The 24,270-nt window shown below is 32.8% G+C and overlaps 1 protein-coding gene across 1 annotated transcript; it reads left to right on the top strand.

Annotated features, from left to right (window-relative positions):
- The first annotated feature begins 9,545 nt into the window (after nucleotides 1-9,545).
- On the top strand, nucleotides 9,546-12,866 carry LOC110092559 (replication protein A 70 kDa DNA-binding subunit A). The gene is made up of 2 exons (XM_020817157.2): nucleotides 9,546-10,060; nucleotides 10,501-12,866. The coding sequence occupies exons 1-2, from the start codon at nucleotides 9,801-9,803 to the stop codon at nucleotides 12,110-12,112; spliced, it is 1,872 nt and encodes a 623-aa protein (XP_020672816.1). The 5' UTR covers nucleotides 9,546-9,800; the 3' UTR covers nucleotides 12,113-12,866.
- The last annotated feature ends 11,404 nt before the right edge of the window (nucleotides 12,867-24,270 follow it).

Raw genomic sequence — 24,270 nt, 5'->3', positions numbered from 1 at the left:
AATGTTGAGCTTGTTCACGAACTTCAAATGATGTTGTTCGCGAACATAAATGAGCCGAACACATTAGTGTTCAAGTTTGTTTATTTAAGAATCGAGTATTTAAACTATTGTTCAAGTTTGTTTGTTTAGTTATTAAACAATCACAAACGAGCTTTAATCGAACCGAACAACGAATAGCTCGTCGAACGTTTGGTTCACTTGCAGCCCTGGAAACATACATTAAAAATAATTTACTCGTTAGAATATAAACTTCTAAGGTCTAACAAAAATTATCAAGATGTTATGCATAAGTTAAAAAGAAAAAAGAACTGATTATACTGATTAGGGATTTTGAGGATTTCTCAAGAAACTAAATAAAATTTAAATTTATGGTCGGGATCGCTAGAGAAGATGTGAATCAAACAAAAAATAGCACAAGAGTGTCAAAGAAATACAAATTTCACTTATCGCAATGGAATTTGCACCGGCAACTTGATTGTCTTTGCAACCGAACAAACTAAACTCAAATTTTATTCATATCTCAAAAGCTGTCATTACAAGCAATTGCTACAAGTATTTATAGACAATTAGGCCACATAAAAGGCTACATGCCTTAAAAGAAAGTACTACTCCTAAACAACCATATATCTACCAATTGGAATTAAAACTAGCCTGAAGTTAAATAGAATTGATCAGCTCAGCTCCTGCGTCACTACATCTCGCTCAACAATCAACAAATCAATCATAAATTTCTTTTCTTATGTTGAAAATATAAGTTAGTTGCATATGAAAGATATTTAAATCATCAATAGATCTAGGGGTGTCAATTTCGGGTCACGGGTCGGGTTCGGGTCGAACCCAAACTGACCCGGGTGGAAAACGGGTCAACCCTAACCCGACCCGAGTAGAGAAACGGGTCGAAAAATCGAACTCGGACCCGACCCGGCGGGTTGCCGGGTTGACCCGACACGACCCGCGAAGCAGAGAACCCGACCGCGGCAGTGGGGGGTCAATTTCTGGAACCCGAACCCGACCCGTTTTGAAATCGGGTCGGGTCCAACCTGAATTATCCGAGTCGGGTCCGGGTCGGATTTTCGTGTCGTGTCAAATATTGACACCCCTAAATAGATCATGCCAAGCACATTTTCTCACACAATATTTTCACATCTCTTAAGCCCATTTGGCGCACAGCTTTTTAAAGTTTTCTCATAGGTGACGCATGTAATTACAATAAGAAGATCACATAAAGATCTACCTATAGGCATGGACTAAAGCAAGTTGCTTTTCAGAAATAAAGTAGAGGTCTCGATGAGAATGAATTATTTGATTGGAATCATGTGAATTATGTGAAAATCACAACCATGGCTCATTTGACTCGGACTCGATTATAGCCAAAGCAAGTGCAAAAAGACCATTGCTTGCATTTATACCAATGACAATCAAGAGTGTACCTTTATACTTTCCAAAAAGAAAGGTCCCATCGATACTCAAAATAGCATGAAAATGACACCACCAGTCTATTCGTGGTCCAAAGACCCAAAATAAACTTTCCAAACAACGCCTCAGCATTGTGTATCCGAGCACCCTAGTGCTTTGTTCCCGAGCGCCCCACGTTGAACGACAGAAATCAGAGCACCACAGTGATCAAGAGATGGTGTCGTAACAGGTTAAGATAGCAACTGAGTGCCGCAACGCTGAGTGTTTGAGCGCTACAGCATTGTCAAACAGATTCTGAGTTCCGCAACACCCTAAACTGACGCCATTGTGCTGCGAGACAGACTGAACAGTTATTTTCCTCATTTTTTCAAGGGTTTCATCCCTTCGGGGTTATAAATTACTTTCTCTTGTATTTTTTGAATGAGTTTGACATTGAGAATGATGTAAGTGAGAACATAAGCAAGGAGAGAGTGAGAGAGAAGAGATATCTATACTTATTTCTCCCAATTTTCATAGTGTGTGGCTTCATAGTTTTTTCTCCTATTTTGAGTTTTTTCATGTTAAATCCTGGCATCATTTACTTTTATGTTGCTTTTACTTTCTTGCTTGTTTCATCATTGTGGTGTTTACTCCTCCGATCCTCATCCCCAACAAAGTGTACATTAAACTTAGCTTTCACATATCTCTAATATCTCTATGCTTTATATCTATTTGTCTTCTTAAGCTAGGAATAATAAATTGATAAATAAGTTTTGAAGTGCATGGATGATGACCCCATTACATTATCGAGTTAATATATATGTGCTTACCTTGTATAATAGGGATTCTCCAAGTACGTACCCTCCAATCTTTTACTTCAAGCAGCATGCAAGTACCAACTATAAACATATGATCAAACATCATTGTGGTGCACACATATTATAGCTAGTTTAGTTGTATTTGACGATGCCTTTTTATATTCAACATTATTATGAATTAACTAAGCATTAAGCAATTTTAGGAGGTTTGACTTACTTTTGAAGCACATACCAACATACAATTCAGGGAGTGTAAAATTATCTTCATGATTTCTTAGGTGATCTTTAGGACCATCAAAATTATTATCTGCATCCCACTCTTAAGCATTTATACATATTTATACAAATCATTATTATTGTTAATCTCAGTCAAAATATTTATCCTGCTAAACACCCCATCATGAAGTATGGCATGTTATGCCCCAAAACCTAAATTAGAAGAATTGAATATTTTCTATCTTCTTAATTAAAATTAGAGATACTAATTTCAATTGAAAGCAAAATAACCAACAAAAAAAATCCAATTTATCAAAAGCATACACATACAATAATATTATTTCAAAAAAAAAATCATTTGTAATAGCTAGAATTTCAAAGAATTATATCCACTACCTATCAAAACTTTTGAGTTTTGGCTATAAAAGAAAATAATAAAAATCTAACTCTGAAAGTTAAGACTCTGGTCAACCTCACAGCACTGGATCCATTCCATGGATTGAAAAATCAATTAAATATACATAATGAGCTATAAAGCCCAGTAGATAACCGAACCTACAACTGCACTCAAAGCTTAAAAAATAAACAACATGCATGTAGCCATTCAAATCATAACAATAGCATTTAGTATGATCATAAATCTATGCAATATAATAAATCTGAAATCATGAGTCATATGAATGCTATAACAGCAAAAATATAAATCATAAAAATCACTGTTGCACCATTATTAAATAAATCATTAAAGAGATCAAATCGATAAGAGAACCATATCAATCATTAAAGTCAAATATCTGTATAAATATCATAAATCCAATTATTTATGCAGTTATATTATATAGAGCCTACACATGTAGATTCATTATTAATATCTTTTATTTTTTTTATCACATTTATATTTTAATCTTGAAAACAATATCATATCAGTAATAGTACATGTATGCATGTATAAGCTAAACAATTATACTACATAATTAAGGAGTTATGGCTTGTATGTTTTTTTTTTCATAATCATATATGTATCATATTAATTTTAATATATTAATCTTAAATTTAATATTCCTGTGGCTTTTTTAAGGGTTATCACTCTTGTCTGTTGGCATCTTAACTCTTTATGACTCTCAATCATGATCTTGATCGAGAATATCATCATAAATCTTATTTTAAGAAAAACATGTAGGGCCCACCCTCTTGTACTAGGTAGAACCAATCTCCAACCAACATATCTTAATAACCAGCCTTTCTTGTTTACACATAATATAAAAATATATATAATTAATAATAATTAGTAAATATTTATTCACAATACATGCTTTATTAGTATGCTCATATCAGAATGCCAAAATTAATAGATAATTTATTTCTACTCAAATAATACAAAACGTAATAATATCAATTCAATCGGTGAAAATATAAAACCATTAAATCAAATTGAATAGAATAATCAATATTATAATATATCAAAATTTATGTAGTGGAAGTTCACTAAATCATGAAAAAATATAATAATTATTAATTTAGGAAGAAGAATATATCCCATAATCAAAATCTTTGAAAATAGAGATAACATAAAAGTCATCTACAATGATCAGAATATTTTTTTTGTAATAAGAGCGGTAGACCTAAAAACCCTTAAAGCCCTTTTTCTTTCTTATCTTTCTCCTCTTCTTCTCCCCTTCATCTTTACTCCTTCCTTTCTTTCCCTGGCAAGCTACACAAGGAGCTAGGAGGAATGCTTGTGTGGAGAATTTTTTTATCAAAAATATATTTCAATGCCAAGCATCGCAGCAATACTTTGAACCTGACATCTTAATGTTGCATGCCCAATTCAAAGTTACTGTAAAATGAAAAGCTCAGTGTCTCCACGTCGAATTCCAGTACCCTCTCCCCCCAGTATCATTGTACTAGAAAACACAACGCCACTATGCTCGAGTTAAGAAATTTTGTATTTTTTCAAATAAATTCATTATATGAATTTTGGTTTATTACAATCTCCTCATGTTAGAAAAATATCATCCCCAAAATTTTTGCTATGGATTTAGGGTATAAACTTGATATATATAAACTAATTTCATTCCAAAGATCAAAACAATATAACAAAAAATTAAATTCAATTTAAAAACATACTATAATTAAAGCAAAAGCATGTAAAAAATCCAATCGAACTAAAAATAAAATCTCTATAATATCATTCAGTCATATATCATTTAACTTATGCAATGAATGTAATGAAATTCTGCATCAATCATAAGAAATTTTTTTATCAGTAGGACTCTCAATCCTATTCTTATCTTCTTGTAGTTGTAGGTTGTACAATCTAGGCTGTACTAATGTAGGTATTAGTATAGGTGCCATCATTTCTAATATTGCAAACTCTTTCTGATTGCCACAGATATTTCTATCATCAGTCCTATTCATAGATCATTCATTGTATGCTCATGACCCTACTAGCCTCTGTCCAATAGTCTACATGGACTAGGTTATTTAATAATCCAAACTTCCTCCTATTCCTCTCTGAGAACAGCCTGCAACTTTGTGTCCTTATTATCCATACCAAAAGAATTATCTAGTAAGTAAAGAGCATTGCCTGAATGCTTCCTTCAGCAATGAATACACTCACAATAGCTAATAGTATATATTATTGGTCCCCTTTGAAAATTGCTGGAACTACTTCTTTATAATTGATGCTTTCCAAGTCCCTATTTGATTCGTCCCTAGTCCCTTCCCTACTCATATCCTGCCAAGATGTAGGTGCTATCAGATCAATCTTTATCAGTCTTACTCTTTTAAATAGCTCAAAAAATTTTTGAATATGTAAAGGCATTAATGGATATCTTAATTCTCTATTCAATCATTTTAAAATAGCGGTAGCATTTTTCTTCAGTAGTCAATATCGATTAAGTGAGAAGCTTGCCTGGCCAATACAATGAATTAAGCTTCATACTGTTGTACTGTCTTATACACTTGCTCTACTCTCATAAATGTTTCTTGCATCTGTTGTTCAGCGGAAGGGGTACAATCATGCTTTCAAAATAGTAGCAAACTCTGCCCAAGTGATCTCTATATTTGTCTTCCCTTAAAATTTCTCTCACCTATAATTGCACTCAAAGCTTGAAATAGAAACAGCATGTAGTAGTCATTCAAATCATAATGGTAGCATTCAAATAAATCTATACAAAATAGTGAATCAGATAATCATGAGTAATATGAACTCTAAATCAATAAAGCTATAAATCATAAAAAACACTCGTGCACCATTATCATACAAATTAGTAAAGAGATTAAACCAATAAGGGAATCATATTAATCATTAAAGCCAAATATCTGTGCAATTGTCAAAAATCTATTTATTATGTAGTTATATCGTACATAACATACACATGTAAATTCATCTATAATATCTTGTCTTTGTCTTGATCATATTTATATCTTAATCTTGAAATCAATATAATATAAGTAATTAATAGTGTAAGTATGCATGTATAAGCTAAGTAATCATACTAAATAAGTAAGGAGCTTTGACTTATATGATATTTTTCATAATTGTACTTATATCATGTTCATGTTAATATCATAATCTTAAATTTAATATTCAGGTGGTTTCTTAAAAAGTTGGCACTCTTTTTCATCTTCATTTTAACTTCTTATAACTCTCAATCTTGATCTTGAACGTAATCAAGGATATCACCACAAATTTTATTTTAAAAAAAGGTCGTCGACCCATCCTCTTGTAAATGTATAATCAATCTCTAACCAACATATCTTAATAATCAGTCTTTCTTGTTTACACACAATATAAGAATATATATAATAATAATATTTAACAATTATTCATTTTGTGTCATCAGTATGCTTGTATCAAGATGCCAAAATCTCTATATACCTTATTACTACTCAAATTGTATAAAGTACAACAAATAACATTTCAACAAGTGAAAATACAAAACCTTCCAGTTAAAAAGACTCGAATAATAAGTAATATACCAAAAGTTATGCAGTAGAAGTTCACTAAATCAAGAAAATATACAATAAATATTAATTTGTGTAGAAGAATAAATCCTAAAATTAAATCATTTGATAATAAAAGTAAGATAAAAGACACTTACAATGATCATAATAATTTTTGTAATGGAAGTGATCGACGAACAAAAAAACATCAAAAGTTCTTTTTCTTTCTTCTCTCTCCTTTCCTTCTCCCCTTCCTCCCTCCTTCCATTCCTTCCTTGGCAAGCTATACAAGGAGAGGGAGGAATGACTAAGTGGAAAAATTTATATGAAAAAATATTATTTAGTGCCCAGTGCTGCTACACTCTAAACCTAGCGCCATAACAATGCATGATCAATCTAGAGTTACTATAGAACATAGAGCTCAGCGTCGCTGCATCAATTCTGACACCCCAGCACTGCTCCCCCAGAACCGTTGTGCTTGAAAGCATAATACTGCATCACTCCAATTCAAAATTTTCAAAATTTTTAAATAAATCAATCTTAAGCACATTAGGTTATTACATGTCATGACTCATTAATTTACTTTTTTCCTTACCTCATTTTTCTCGCTCGCACTCATCTTTACTAACTTTAGATTCTGAGGTTGAAAAAGTTCCTTCGGTCATGTACCAATCCTCAGTATTTGCATCATCAGATGAGTTCAGTTTAGGACATTACAATTCCATCGAGGTTTAGTCATGTATTCTTGAACAGCTTGCCATGAATTATTGATAAATTGGTCTATTGGGCCTACATTCGTTTTAAGGTTCATTGTGACATCAATTAACTCAAATATAATTTGAACTTAGGCTTCGTTTGAGACTATTTTTTTTTACTGCTTCTTAAAGCAGCTTTTTAGTAAAAAAAAATATTTTTTTGTAATTGAAAGCTGCTTTAAGAAGGAATAAGAAAGTCGTCCCAAACGAAGTCTTAATCAATAATTAGTTAGTATAAATCTTTATTATATTATATTAAGATTCCTTAGATTCCTATTTCATAACTGAGATCCTATGTTGCATTAATTTCTAACAAAAATATAATTTGAATTTAATTAATAATTAATTAGTATAAAACTTTAAAGATACATTGGTTTTCTTTCCTCTTCTATAATTAATAAGGATATGCCATATTATGAATAAGACATACTATGAAATGAAATGATATATGACTGGGCCTAAATGTCTCATAAATAAGTATTTTAGTAAATTTTTATTAACTATTTATTAAAAACTGTTCCGGGCTAGAATATACGCGGCGATAGAGTTAGTAAATTTCCGTCTGAACATTTTACGAATATTCAGCACACAAACATGAAAAAAAAAATAAACACCATGATTTTTAAGTGGAAAATCCTGAAAAGAGAAAAAACTACGGGGCCTCGCTCAGTTGAAATGATTCCACTAGTGTTTTGTTTGAGATACAAGAGACTGATTCGTCCACCAAGTTAAGACGATCAGATTACAATGAATTTCTCCTGAATTAAGATTCAATTACAAAGTTGTGCAGAGTTTCGACGTCACCCGAATGTCTGGCAGAATTCCGGAGTTATTCAGGCGGCGGGAAGAACTCCGGCGATGGTCGAGGAGGAGCTATTTCTCCCTCTCCTTCTCTTCTTCTTCTATTCTTCTTGCTTGAGTGCTCTTGGGTCCCCTCTTATGAGAAATGAGGGGTCTATTTATAGTTTTTCTGGAGTGGCATAGCCTGTAAATAGGTGTGAGATCAGGGGCAAATAGGGAGTGGCCGAATGGACGGCTGATATTGAATCCTTCGATCGTGCACCGTTTGCTGGACATTTGAAGGCCTTAGTGATGTCAGAATTCGGCGATCTTGGGTTCGTTGGATTTGTATCGTCGAGCCGTTCGATTCGACTATAAGCTCGTTAAAATCGGAGACCATTTGGTAACTCAAATTGTGGTACGAGCTTTCCAACAGCACTTCGGGCGCCTGATTTGGGCTCAAATTGAGTTGAATTTGGTGTCGTTGGGTTTGTATCTCTGAGACACTCAATTTGACTATAAGCTCGATGAAATCGGAGTTCGACTGCTCCCGAATTTAATTTCTGAAGTTTCCGGTTTGATTCTGCCCCGAGATTCGTGCTTGATCAAGATAATTTTTGGATAATATATCAAAAACAAATAATAATTATTTTTAATATAAATAAATAAGCAAAAAAATATTTAAACCTTTTTATTTAAATGACTTGTTAGATTTATTCATTTTTATTTTAGATTTAAATAAATAGAAAATATATATTTTATATATCTAATGCATTAGTTCATTTAAAACTTATTTGAAATGACGAGTCAATATATTATATTTATGTCTAATTAATTCATGCTTTTTAGCACTCTAATAAAATTTTAATTACTCATATTGGACTCAAAGCGAGCTTAAGAACAACGAACTAATATGTCCTCGCACACCTGATTAATTTAGAGGTTTCAATATTTAACACGACACAAAAATCCGATAATAATCCGACATGGAAATTTTGGGTTCAGGTTAGGATTTTCGACATGTTTCAAAAATCGGGTAGAGTTCGGATTGACCTGCTGCCCACGAGACCAATCTGCCCATGTGACCTCAGCAGACCCCCACTGCTCGAGGCCAATCACGAGTCGCACTTGCGCATCGAGTCTGCGTCTGCTTCGTTCTGCCCACTGCACTGCGTCGATGACCTGCTTACCCCACGTTGCTTCCCCACTGTTGCGTTGCATCCCCACTGTCGCGTCGCGTCGCATCCCTGCTGCAACGTCTTGTCCCGAGATATGAAGCTACCATTGTCGCTTTCACTAGCGAAAGGCTGCCTGCCCACCGCTACCAATGTTGTCGTATCCACAGGCCGGGTTGGGTTGACCCTAAACTGAAGCGGGTCGGATCCAAATTTGAAAAACTAACCTTTTATAAAAATAGGTCAAATTCGAATTAATCCGAATAGAATCAGATCACTTTCGGATTCCATACGAACTCGACTCCGGACCCCAAATTGAGTTATTATTATGTCGGTTGTCATACCACGATTAAAGCACGTGTTTAGACGCGGACCACGGATGCAGTTAAAACAGACGTTAGAACCGACTTATGATTTATGAAAGTGGATAGAATTCAATTGCTGAAATTCCCCTTCCTTCGTAAATCCTTGGTCCAAAGCTTCTGCGAGAAATTTCCGTCGATCTTCCCGGGCAAGGTCCAATCTGTTTGCAAGGTCCCTTCATTCCTTTTCTTATTGATTCCTCTCTTTCAGTCTCGTGAAAACCCTACGTCACGATTTTCTGGTGTGTCCAGTTCCCGAATTCCGTTTCTGATCAAATATCTTTGATCCGTTGCTTCTCAAAACCCTAACTCGTCTGCCTTTCATTCTTCAATTTTTCGATTGTGCCCGTAATGGCTGCAAGGCTGACGCCGAACGGCATCGCCGCCATCAACGCCGGCGATCTGGATCTTAAACCAGTGTTTCAGGTGATGGAGGTCACGAAGATAACAGGATCGCAGGAGAGGTTTCGGATTATGGTGTCCGATGGCACCACGACTCAGCACGCGTTGCTTGCTACGCAGCTCAACGAGGTAGCGAGGGCTGGAAAAGTACGTCGGGGATCAGTTGTTCAGCTGCTGGAATACATATGTAGCACTGTTCAAAGTCGGAGGTAGAGTTTCTCTCGATTTTTACATACATAACACTTAAAACTATCCTAATTACTTATCTAACACCTAAACATTACTATTTACATACATACCACCTAAATTCCATCATTCTCCTAAAAAATACCACTCCGTTAACTCCGTGCCAACCCTGCGCTTGGTATTCATATCTAATTTATGATGCTTGGAAGAAACAATAATGCTTAACTTTTTAGGGGGAAAGGTTAACCAGCTTTATCACAACTTTATATTGGCTTAACTTTATATATTTACATTTTTATTCGAGAAGACTACATTTTCATTGTTTGGCAATGATAAATTGACACGGATCTTAATGTTTAAGCTGCTAGGACATATATGCCTTAAAGGTGTTTTATCTTGTATAACTTGAAGCAATGTATAGTGGTTGTAAATCCCTGTAATCTGGTAGCTTGATATGAAGCAGGATGATTGTCATACTGAACATGGAAGTTTTGATCATGGAATCTGAGGTATTTGAAAAATTGGAAAGCCATCCTGAAGCAGAATCTGCTAACCAGAAGGCATCCTTATTAAACAACTCAGGCTTCCAAGGTGATCAACTGCCTAATGGTACATCTGTAAGTTCGAGCAATAAGGGCCAAAGTTATCAACCAATTGTACAACCTTCTTATAAGCCACCTCCAAATTACAAAGGCCATGGGGCAATTATGAAGAATGAGGCTCCCGCACGGATTATCCCAATTGCAGCTCTGAACCCGTATCAAGGGAGATGGGCTATCAAGGCAAGAGTGACAGCGAAAGGAGAACTTAGGAGGTATAATAATGCCCGCGGAGATGGTAAAGTGTTTTCCTTTGATCTTCTAGACTCCGATGGAGGAGAGATTCGAGTCACTTGCTTCAATGCTATTGTTGATCGCTTTTATGGAGTTATTGAGGTAGGAAAGGTGTACGTGATATGCAAGGGAAGCCTAAAACCTGCTCAAAAGAACTTTAACCATCTTTGCAATGACTGGGAAATATTTCTAGAGACATCCTCAGTTGTTGAGCTTTGTCCAGAAGAAGATGGCTCAATACCTGCACAACAGTTCAATTTCAAAGCAATAAGTGATATCGTGAATGCAGAGAACAATTCAATTGTGGATATTATCGGAATAGTCATGTCAATCAATCCTTCAGTAACTATATTGAGGAAGAATGGTATGGAAACGCAGAGGAGAGTTGCTAATTTGAAGGACAAGTCAGGTATGAGTGTTGAGCTTACTCTTTGGGGGGATTTCTGCAACAGAGAAGGCAGACAACTACAGGAGTTGCTTGATTCTGGGGCTTTTCCATCTTTAGCTGTGAAGGCAGGAAAGGTAAGCGACTTCAGTGGAAAGTCAGTTGGTACCATCTCTGCATCCCAGCTCTTTATAAGCCCTGAAATTCCTGAAGCTCTTAGCTTGATAGAGTGGTTTGATAAGGGAGGTAAAAATATTTCCTCCAATTCCATCTCTAGAGAAACTATGGCCGGACTTCCTTTGAATGAAATTCGTAAAAATGTTTCTCAGATCAAAGATGAGGGTTTGGGAAGAGGTGTCAAGCCTGATTGGGTCACATTAAAAGCAACTGTCTCATTTGTAAAGACAGAAAATTTCTGCTACACTGCGTGCCCCTTAGTAATTGGTGATAGGCAATGCAATAAGAAAGTTACAAAACTGAATAATGGAAACTGGTGCTGTGAACGCTGTGATAGGGAGTTTGAAGAATGCGAATATCGGTATCTCCTTCAAGCTCAGGTACAGGACCATACTGGAGTAACTTGGGTCACTGCCTTTCAAGACTCAGGAGAGGACATGCTTCACTGCTCAGCCAAGGAATTATTCATGTTTAAACAGCACGATGATGCAAAATTTGCAGAGATTATTCGGTCTTTTCTCTTTGTGCAGTTCCTTTTCCGAATCAAGATCAAAGAAGAGCATTATGGAGATGAACAGCGGCTGAAGATTACAATCGTCAATGCAGAAAAAGTGGACCCTTCAACTGAAAGCAAATACCTACTAGACGAAATCTCAAAGTTCAATCATAGAACATTCTAAGGCCATTGCGTCAGGACTGTACTGTAACTTGAGAAGATCATAAAACTGGATTTGCAGCATTTTGATTCGTTCTATTCATCATTGAGTTTGTTGTATTAGACTGAGCATTAATGATTAGGATTCTTTGAATTGATTGATAGATCTTCTTAATCTGAGCACCAGCGCCATTTGAGTGTGTAGGGTGCTTTTCTGGAGACTACGACAGATCTCCACAAACTCTGATGTTATTCTTATGAAAGATGGAATTAAAGCAATAACAAATTACTTTTTTATGGGCAATTATATGGCTTAAGTTCTCTGGACACTTTACTGGAAATGAAATGCGAAGCAAGAAAAGGGTGCTTCGAATCTAACCGACTTGGAATCATGCATGTAAATGCACTTTCTAGCTGGCTCAAATGATTTCAAGAAGTCTAATTTGAAAGTCAAAAGAGCAATCTCATGGATGTGCTGGTGTAGAGAGTGCATGACTTGTGGCCTCAAATAATCAACAAGGCACATTTAGTTAATTTTCAACTATTACATCCTTCTACAACTAATCATGAAGTGAAGATAAGGTTTCTCTCTTTAACTCAAGGATGTGCTTGATTTTATTTAGCTTCGATTGGTATTTATTATTTTGATTGTCAAATCTTCCATTCTATGATATTTAAGGGCTTGCCTTCAGCAAAAAACATTTTTTATGATTATAGGTGCAATAATTTGTCATAAAACTTTATCTGAAAATAGAATAAAAGACATGTCTAGATCAATATCTATATCTCTATTAAATAATCCACATTAGGTATTTGCGCATTATGAATGTCTTCTATGATGACATTTACTCTCTTCCATTGGCATTTATTCTTGTTCACATTTCTTCTTCCTACATTTTTTGTAATATGTGATTATGTTTGCATTATGCTTGCTACTGCTCGGATGATCTTGAGACTTGCTCAAGGTCTACTTGGATGATCTTAAGATTTGCTTATATTGTGATGTGACTATTAATTAAAGGCTAGTTCTTTTCATGAGCTTTTGATATACCTCTTCCTTTTCCTTTATTGTTGTATTTAGGGGCTATTTGGTAGCAGGATTTAGGCTGGATTTGAGCGAAATCCAGCCAAACGGCCTAAAATGCAAAATCAAATCTCATGGCAAATGAAAGCTACCGTAAACGGAAAATTCCACCTTTTCGTGCTAAATCCCAGATTTTCAAAATTCTATTTTTTGTCAGATTTACGAAATCTATTGACTCTAGAGGAAGAGTCTGCTCGTTAAATCCGCTCTATAGCCAAACAGACAAATGGGATTTAATAGGATTTATCATGAATGTTACCAAAGAGTTTTTAGGATTTAGGCCCCTCGGGATTTCCGAAATCTGGATTTAGAGGATTTACGAAATCCTACTTAAATCAAATCCTGGGTGCTACCAAACAGCCCCTTAGTGTATGATTATATCACATTATCAGTAAGTAGAGTATGATATTATTTGCCTTCCCTTTTCATTTTGTTTCATATTCTTACTGAGGATAAAATATATGATGTCAATGAGCTTCATTATAAAAGATAATGCTATCCTAGCAGTTAGGCAATAATAAAATCAATTTGAAAACATGGCTATCATCGTCAAATTTGATTTTCATGGAGTTCAAATATCTTGTGATTGAGTTAAACTCATTGATATGATAAAATGATTGGAGCTTCTTCCGAATTGATTGCTTTTGACATTAGATAGATAGTCATTTACTTGCATACTTAAATATGGTTGTAGTCAAATTCATTTTGTCATCAAGAAGCTTAAGTTTATGGTGACATTGACCACTTGGTATTTTTATATCACATACTATTTTACTATTTGATATGTGGTTAAACATAAGTCTCACCTGTTTTAACAATGTATTTAACAAATATCCATGCGATAATTTGTCATTTGATCTTTATATGAAAAAAGAATAAAGAGATGTGCATATATAAATAACTATAATATCTATTGAATATCCAAACTAAGTGAAATTGCATGAAGAATATTTTCTATGATGGCATTTTCTCCCTTCCTTTCTCTTCTATTTTTGTTCAATTTTATTTTTCTTATATTTTTTTATTATATAATTAGGCTTATTACAATACTAATATCCGCTCGAACAATCTTGAGACTTAGGCTTCATTTGGCATAACTTTTTTTGCTGCTTTTTAAAATGGCTTTCTAGTTCAAAAAATTATAATTGAGATTTTTATACTTAAAAACTGTTTTAAAAAGCTGTCCCAAATGAAGTCTTAGATTTCGTTTGGCACGGCTTTTTTATAGCTTCTTAAAGCAGCTTTCAAGTACAAAAATTAAAAATTGTGTACTAAAAAGCTGCTTTAAGAAACAGTAAAAAACATGCCCCAGATGAAACCTTAATCATTTTGTGGTATGACTATTAACTACTAGTTCTTTCAATGAGATTTTTTATACTCCTCTTCCTTTATTGTAGAATATATTTTGCAACCAGCTCACGTTATAAATAAATAAAATAGAATATGATTTTTCTTCCCTTTTCATGTTGTTTGATGCTCTTGTGAAATATGAGACCTATGATGTCACTTAGCTTTATGGTAAAAAGAATTTTAGTGAGTTAACTATCTTGTGATTGAGTTAATCTCATTGAAATGATCAGTGATTGAAGGCCTTACTATTCTGAAATTGATAATGCATTATTATCTTTTTTAGGGTCAAAGTTGAACTAATACTTCCAACAAATTATATTTATGGGTAATACTAACCACTTAATCTTTCTATATCAACATATATTTTAAATACTTGATATTTGATTAAACACAAGTCTCATATGTTTTAATAATATTCTTCACATATCATATTGATCAACTTCTATCCATAAAATCTTATGCCTACCTTTTTTTTATTTTCTAACACTAATATTTTTTTACTACCTATATTCAGTATACATATTTTATATGAATTAATTCAATATTATTTTGAAGATTAAAAAGATACCACATGGGTAGAGGAGTGTGATGGATCATATTTTTAAGAATACATGCGATGCACAAGATTGTGAGAATTATAGAAAAATTAAGTTAATGTATTATACTTTAAAATTATGGGAGAGTTATTGAACATAAGTTACAACTTGATACTAATATTTTCCAAAATCAATTTGGATTCATGTCGGATAAGTCTACTATATGGAAGTTATATATATTTATTTAGACATTTTATGGAAAAGAATAGAGAGAATACATAGGACTTACATATGATATTTATTGATTTAGAGAAATCATATGATAAAGTTTCAAGAGAAGTGCTCTGGAGAGTTCTAGAAAAGAAAAGAGAATAATGCGTATATTGAAGCCATTAAGGATATGTTTGCATAAGTTGTTACTTGTGTTCAAACATAAGGTGGTTTGACCAAGTATTTTTCTATTCCTATTGGATTACCTTTAAGCCCATATGTTTTTGCCTTAGTAATGGATGTTCTTATTAGACATTTGCTAGAGGATGTATCCTGATGTATGACATTTCTTGATGATATTTCTTCTTATTAATAAGACTAGAGAGATAGTTGAAGTGAAAACTTGAATTATGGAGGCCAACCTTAAGACTCTAAAAGGTTTTCATTTGAGTGGATCTAAAACTAAATACATGGAGTGTAATTTTAGTTGAAATAGATCTAGCAGAAGGATATTGACTTTGAGCGATCAAGTCATTAAAAAGAGTACATATTTTAGATATATCTTGTTTATTTTCCAAGTGATGGTGAAATAGATGGGAATAGTATATATTAGTAAAATTCAAATTGGATGGCTGAAGTGGAGGAATGCATCAGTCCTGTTGTGTGACAAAAACACACACTTCAAACTTAAGGGAAAATTTTATAAGATAATGGTGAGACTTCCAATGCTTTATGACGTAGAATGTTGGCCATTAAAAAAAAATGCATAAAAGTAAGTGTTATATAGATGAGGATGCTAAGGTGGATGAGTGGTTTCACTTCTAGGGATAGAATGCAAAATGAGTATACATGAAAATGTTGGAGTATTTCCAATGGCAAATAAGATTAGAGAGAGACGTCTTAAATGGTTGGGTCACATAAAATGTCAGCCTTCTAATGACTCGGTTATGAGAGTAGATATATTAGATTTGTCCTGTATTAAGAAAGATACATGTAGAGCTAAAAAACTTGGTTAGAAAGTATTATAAATCATATTTTTATTAGATGAAAATCAAAATATCCCGTAATATAGCACAATGGAGAAAAGGATTCATGTAGTTGACCCCATATAGTGGGATAAAGGCTTGATATTGTTGTTGTTTTAATTAGACTAAAAAAACACAAATATATGATTTTAAAGCTTTCTCATCAGCCAAACCCCTTAGCGTGTGCCATATCAATCTGGATTCACAAATTATTCTGACTATTTTCCATTTAAGCTATGTTTCTACATTAGTAAAGTAAGTGTTTTAAATTAAGATGACTATGCTAAACGTATCAAGGAGCCGAATATAAATAAACATGGGTTGAAGTGTACGTTTCAATTAAAAAAAGAAAGTTTGTCATTTTGAATAAAAAAATTTCCGGAGTGTCAGAGTACATACATATGGCGGTAAAGAGATGGAGGGTTTATGTAATGACCTAAAATTTGTGCAAAAATTTTACAATGAAAATCTAGAAAATTTGAGCTAAAACATTGCAACACTATGTTTCCTCGCAACGGCGCTAGGAAGCACCTAGAAAATGCCATTGCGGCACTGAGCTATCTGTTCTACAATAATTCTGAGGGCGGCATGCAACGCTACAATGCCAAATTGAGAGTGTTGCGATATTAGTCACTAAAAATACTTTACACAGCTCACCTTGGCTTGTTGGTTGAGAGCTTATGCTTCCAACTAAGAGGTCTTGGGTTCGAGTCTTTGTGTATGCGTTGTGTGTGAGAGTTTGCCTTAAATGGCCTAAATGTCCCAAAAAAAAAACTAAAAATACTTTTTATTATATGAATCTCCACTTTATCACCACACCATTCCCTCCATCTCATCTGGATTGCTAAGTAAGGAAAGTAGAGGAAGGGAAGAGAGGGAGAAGAGATAAAGATAAGATAGAGAAAGTCATTCAAGCCGTTTTCTTCCATCAATTATATTCTAAGTTTTCTTCCGATCATGATAGGTAACCCGAATCCTACTTTTGCTTTCAATGATTTTGAGTTCTATCATTTTAATCTTTCTCAAATTGATAAAAAAAAAATTTTTTTTCTTTATTTATCAAACTTTCACCATGTAACTTTTTATATATGATATATATAAGTCTTTTGAGTATTCGTAATATTATTGAATTTTATAGAATAAATTGATATTTATGATTTTTTGAATTAAATCTATAGTATATAAATTTTCTTGCATTTTATAGATTATTGTATTTCATATATGACTTGAATTTGAATAAAAAATGACATGAGTGATATAAGATAAAAGTAGTATTACAAAAGCTGCTAACTAGTTGTAAAATAATTCAGGATGGTTGGAGCAAGATATCTTATATAGGAGGGTAGGAAAACAAATTTTCCTTTAAATTATCGGTTGTGGTGTAATCCCAATACAAAATATAAGATACAAGATAGGGAGTCATATGTCACAACCTAACCTGATAAGATATATAGATTGACCAAGTCTTATTGTGTTGGCTTATAGCAGGCCAAGCTAAGATCAAAGTTTTGAAAAACTTTTTAGATTTTTTCTCTTCCAATTGAACTTAAACAAACAACATATCACACAGTTGTTAATAATTATCAATATATAGAAAATAATGTCTCTCTCTATATATTTTTTTTATTTCCGTCAAAATGCATCTACAATAATAACACTGCAGTCCATATCTACAAACTGAGTTACAAAATAGAGTAATTTAAATAATTAGCTATGGTCGTGTAAAAATCAGAAGGAGAAATACCTATACAAACGTAGTTAGATCAGATCTTGACTCTGCTACTCAACTATTTTCTTCCCTTTTATAGACCCTGAAATAGAATGTAGATAAATTATGAGCTAACACAGCTTAGTAGGTTGTATTTAGTAATATGAATTTACAAATAATCATTTATTAAGCATTCATAAGAGTTTTAAAATAGTTAATAATAATCACTATGCTGAATATAATGGTGTTCGTAGTTATAAAAAATGTAAATTGCATTGCAGGAAAGTAAATAAATAAGCAATTAACATATTATGGAAGAAAATAAATGATTTCCCTCAAACCTTTATACTCCCATCAAAACAAAATTCAAAGAATTACAGCCCTTATGCTCCTGTGTCGGCATATCAAAAACAAACCCTTATGACTCTCAATGCTCAGAGCATTAGAACATAATATGCATATAATTACACACTAACATAAAATGTATATAACACTAGAATGTGCCTTTAACATGAGAATGTGTGTTTATCACCCAAGAAGAATTTCCTCCACCCACACCAGATCTCCTCAAAATCACACATTTTAATCAAATAAACATATTGTTCATTGCCTTGCAGTAAAGCAAATGAAAATAAACCATGTTTAGAGTTTAATTAATAGAATACTTTAAAAGTAGGCGGCAGAATATACTATTAAGCAAAAAGGCATAATTTCATAATATAATCAAATTATCATAGAATGTTCATAGCATTATTTTGAAGCTTTAATTGTGCTACAAAATAATTTTGGAGAACTATAATTATTTCTAACTTTTAAAACCCCCCACACATTCCAAGTTACCTGATAATTTTTTTCTTGAAAAGTACCTAAATATTTAAAACTATCATAATTATAACATACAAAAAATTACATAGTGAAAATTTTACAGATATCAAGTTTATTTATTTTTTTTTGCTAACAGAATTATAAATTAAATCAGAAAATTTTAAAAATTTTCTTATTTCTGAAAATTGAGATAGAGAAAATACTACCTACATCAAGCTAGACAATTTTTAGAACTAGGCCAATAGTTTAAAATGGATCGGAGTTATCTAACACTAGATTTCTCTATCTTGGATCCCACTTCTCTCTCACTCTATCTATAATCAACTACCTTCATTGTGTGGAATTGAGTAAAATAGTGGACAATGATATTTTTAATATAAAATTTTAATCGAGCATCACAGTGCCAAATTATACACATCACAGCCTAAGTGCCACAATATGAATTTAATGTCCAAATTCCAGAGAGCACCAAGTCACGGAACCACTATATATACCTAGCATCGTGGTGCCTTAATAAAAATTTTTAGATTTTACAAACATGTACACAAATCCCTGGGACCCAGTTCAAAGCACATGTAGATGGGTTCAAATGCAAAAAATTAGTGAGTTACCTTGGGTTAGATTGGGTCAAAATTTGTAGAAATGTATAATGATCTATAGGTGTTACAATTCTCTCCTCTGAAAAATATCATTATCGACATTTCAAAGCACAAATCATCAAAATATATCAGGATGGAGTTGATTCATTTCACTAAACCTTAACCATTAGGATAGGTATATTCCTTGACTTTTTCATGTTATATGCCAAAATCCTTTTTAGTTCTTTCTTGTAACTTAGTTTCATATGTACCTTATCTTCTTTTACAAATATTCAATTTCCAAAAGCCTATACCTAATTTCTCAGAGAAGACATATGGAAAACATTATGAATGTTAAATATTTGAGCTGGCAATTGCAACTTGTAGGCAAATTTTCTAATCATTTCAGTTACTTCAAATGGTTTAATATATATTGAATTCAACTTTCCTTTTATCCCAAACCTGCTAATGCCTTCTAATGGCCTAATTTTTAATTAAGTATATGAATGTGGAATTTCACAGCCTAGTTCTTAGCATCATAATATTATTTATATATATGTGGCAATGCTTTTAACCAAACTTTGATCAGACGGATATTTTCAGTAGCATCATCAACCAAAGCTATCCCTATCATATTTCTTCCACCAACATTTACACAAGATAGAGGGGTTCTGCAATTTCTATCATGTAGCACTTCATAAGTAACCATAATTGTGCATGATTGGAACCTATTATTATAGGAAAATTCAATCAGAGGGATATGATCCTCCTATCCACTGCCCAAATTCAAAATACATAATCTCATAAGATCTTGCAATACTTTAATAGATACTAGTAGTTTATATTTCTTATCAAATCTAATTAAATCAATCAATTTTAGATATTTTGAATCTAACTTCTAGGCTTCTTGAATTCTTTCTTGTAGAGAAGGTTGAATAATTATCTAAGCAAAAATACTATATAATCCCAATCAATAGAATGGATCACTTCTAACTATATTATTTCCATATTCAAAATGATATATTTAGCAAAAGTAAGCAACATGCTTGATATCCTATAAGGCATCCTGCTCTGAGCATATACCACCACATTTATCTTATCAAGTTGACACTGAATAGTCAAATCATAATCTTTAATCAAATCAAGCTATCTGATTTGCCTCATATTCAAATCCTTCTAAGTGAATATATACTTTAGATTCCTTTGCCCAAATTTTGATCATTTATAATGAATATATACTTCAGACTTTGACGATAAGTGAAAATCTCACTCTTGATTTCATGCAGATAAAGTCTCCAAATTTTTAATGCAAACACAATGATAGTAAGCTCCAATCGTATGTCAGGTAGGTCCTCTCGTATGGCTTCAACCACCTAGAAATATTACTTTTTATCCTACATCTAAATACATCCCAATCCTTTCTATAAGTTTTTATAATCTCTCCCACTTAAGTAACTGACGTCCTCATCAACATCTTTATCCCAAAATCATCCACTATGCAAATAGAATTTTAGATGTGGCCTCTACAAGTTCAAGTGATGGTTCCCGTCACATAATACTTTATCCCATACAAGGTTCAAGAAGTGGATCCCATGGTATAGTACTTTATCTTGTATGATACTTAGTTCTCATTTTATGGATGGTGTATTATACTCTGATACCATTTATAACAATCCAAACCCTTAACTTTTGAGATATTATACGCTTTTTATTTAAGAGCATCTCGATTTTATCTTGTTGGTGTAACTTCCTAGTAGGCCACCCATCTGATAATTTCTCTAGGATGAGCATGCTTAAATATGGAGTTTCTTAATAAAATTCTAACCATTACACAAAAATATACCTTGATGTTTAAGAGTTTAGATTTTTTTTCTTAAGGAGTTTCACACTTTCAACGAAGCACCGCTGTATACCTAAATCCCTTTGTACTAAATAGAATAGTCATTACTAGAGTAGAATTGTCTTTTAGGTTCTAAAATCTTACTTAATAATCAGATGTCTACATAAAAGCAGTTAACTTCTAAATTCTCTCATTAGATATGCAATAATATGAAAGAATCCCCTTCATAAAGTTCATGTAGTAATCCACCATTCTTAAGAAGCTACACATCTCGCATATAGTATTAGGCATCATCCAATCAATAACATCATGAACCTTATGGGGATCTACAAAAATATTGGTGTTACTAACACATGCCTAAAAAAAGAAATATTCATCAACCATAACTCACACTTAGAGAATTTAACATACAACCGATGTTGTCTCATCGTCTCTAGAATAATCCTCGGATGTATGGCATGATCTTTTGTAAAGTAGAATAAACCAAATATCATCTATGAAAATGATCATAAACTTATCCAAATACTCTCGAAATATCTTGTTCATTAGATCCATGAAAATTGTAGTTGTATTTTTCACCCCAAAAGGCATGACGAAGAACTCTTAGCATTTGTATCGGGCACTAAAAACTAGTCTTCACCATATTTGTTTCTCACACCTTCACTTGATAATATTCAAATCTTTGATCAATCTTAATAAAGACAGATGATCTTATTTGCTAATCAAATATATTGTCAATCCCTTATAAAGGGTACTTATTCTTAATAATAATCTTATTTAATAATTGATACAATTATGCATCATATCATCCTTCTTTTTTATAATTAAAATAGTTGCTTCTCACGGAGATACAATAGGATGGATAAATACCCTGTCAACTAACTCCTAAAGCTGTACTTTTCAGAGGAAGAAGACTACCTTATCATCAGGCTTTAGAAGCTCCTCGACAATAGGCTAGCTCTCTCTTCCCTATACTTTCTCATAAAATATATATTCCTACCTTAATTATTTACTTACATAGATCAATTGCTTTCATATTCGCATTCACAGTTAGTTTCAGAAGCCCGTTTGAATTAAATTTCATAGTAAAGTCTTCTTGATTAAGGCTTTCGTTGGGACGACTTTCTTACTATTTTCTAAAATGGCTTTCTAGCATAAAAATTTTTAATTCAAGAAATTTTTGCACTAGAAATCTACTTTTAAGTATAGTTAAAAAGGCGTACCCAAACTCATCAGTAGGACTTGCAGGATTTAACTAACAAAAAAACTAAATTATTTTTCATCAAATTTATTGATGATTAAAATGAGAAGATATTGTTAGGTCCATAAATTTGCAAAAATTATCAAAAAAGATCAGAAAACATTTATTCTAAGTTAATTTCTTTTCAAACAGACGGTTGAGTGAAAATTAATATCAATAGAGTTTTTTATTATTCCTGTTTTTACTCCCTTTTCATTTCCTCTCATTCTATTTTTAGCATCGTACCAAACTGAGCAAAACAATTATGGAATAAAAACATTTGAAAGAGAGTTGCCATGAATTCATACTCTTTTTATGATTGCATTGAAGATCACTATAAGACTTAGTCATTTGTTCATATTAGTTCCAACAGCATTTCAAACCTTCAAGAGTTCAAGCATTTATACATAATAATAGGATTTTCTCAATTTCAGGTAATAATTGTGTTAACTTACCCGTCTCCCCTATGTTTGATAATGTGTTTAAAAGTTTAAATGGTGGATTGCAACACCCAGTCTCTATTGACCCTATTGATCATTCTGATTCGGTTTTTTAAATTTTGGGTAATAATTGTTGTGATGGGGAAATCAACGATGGTTGTTCTAATGTGTTATTGGAGGATATTGATTTGAATGTGGTGAAAATTGATAATGTTGGCTTTTATTCGGTGTTTGGGAAGAAAAATAAGAAAAGAAAAATAAAAATCTAGAGCAGAATTTTAAATATTATGTACGTTGTTCTACTAGATCTAAGTCCTTTGATTAGATCTTTGGTGGTGCTTGTTGTGTTGTTGGTTTTTCATTTATTGTTTGTGAGTTGATTCTGTTGTTGGGCTTCTGTTATTTGCTATGTTGTTCCTTTTGTCCTGATGGTGGGGCTTGCCCTCTCAGGTGAGTTGATCTTTGTTGGGGTGTTGGGCTTCTGTTGTTGTGCTCTGGTAGTGGGGTGTTTGTGCTCTTATGTGATTTTCTAGCGGCTGTTCCTTGGGTTGCATGTTTAGGTCCTTTTTTGTATGTTGGTTTGTTGTTTTGGTTTGATTTGAAGAGGCGCGCAGGTTGCTATTATGGGTGCTTGGCTTTTCTCCTAGTTTTTAATATTTCGGTTCACTTCTCTTATTGTTTTTCTAGTTATTTGCATGGTGTATGCTGGCAAGAGGTTCTGAGTGGGCTTGTGGTGTGCGGATCTATCTATTCTCCTTTAAGCTTTGTCTAGGACTACATTTATGATCTAGCATGAGCTCTTTTTGAGTTGACTTCTTTTCTCATTGTGTGTTTTTTTTCTTTTTCATTGTAATGGATAGAATCATTGGCTCACTAGGTTTTTTATTTTGAATGATTGTAAATTTTTTTGCTGCAGAGATTATTTGATCATTTAAAGACATTTAATCCTTTTTTATTATTAATGTGTAGCCCCATCTGGGTTTTATCAAAAGAATAAGTATGTTCTAAATTATTTGAAAAAAAAAGCTAATAGTTTTTATATTTCATTAAAACTGAGAAAATAAATGCATATTATTATATTTTAAAGGCTTAATCAAGCATTTTATGTGTTATAATTAACTTATATTCTTATAATTCAAATTATTATTATTATTAATTTTTTTATCATTTCAAATTTCATTTGAATCTTATTAAACTTTTTACTACAACGTAAATTTAATGAATTTTCTTATGTTATATATATAACACAGCATATATTTTAATTTTTATTTTCAGAATGAAAATTATAAAAGATTGAAACGTATCTCTTAGAAAAAAGCCTTTCCTTTAAGTTGCTTGAGATATAAG

Source organism: Dendrobium catenatum, unplaced genomic scaffold, assembly GCF_001605985.2.
Source record: "Dendrobium catenatum unplaced genomic scaffold, ASM160598v2 fragScaff_scaffold_390, whole genome shotgun sequence".
NCBI classification, from domain to species: Eukaryota; Viridiplantae; Streptophyta; class Magnoliopsida; order Asparagales; family Orchidaceae; genus Dendrobium; species Dendrobium catenatum.
The sequence above is the reverse complement of the archived record's forward strand: the minus strand, read 5'-3'. Positions and strand labels throughout refer to the sequence as shown.

Coding starts and splice junctions, on each gene's coding strand:
- LOC110092559 (XM_020817157.2), top strand. CDS start 9,801: ATGGCTGCAAGGCTGACGCCGAACGGCATCGCCGCCATCAACGCCGGC. Junction 10,061..10,500: donor AGCACTGTTCAAAGTCGGAG/GTAGAGTTTCTC, acceptor GATATGAAGCAG/GATGATTGTCATACTGAACA.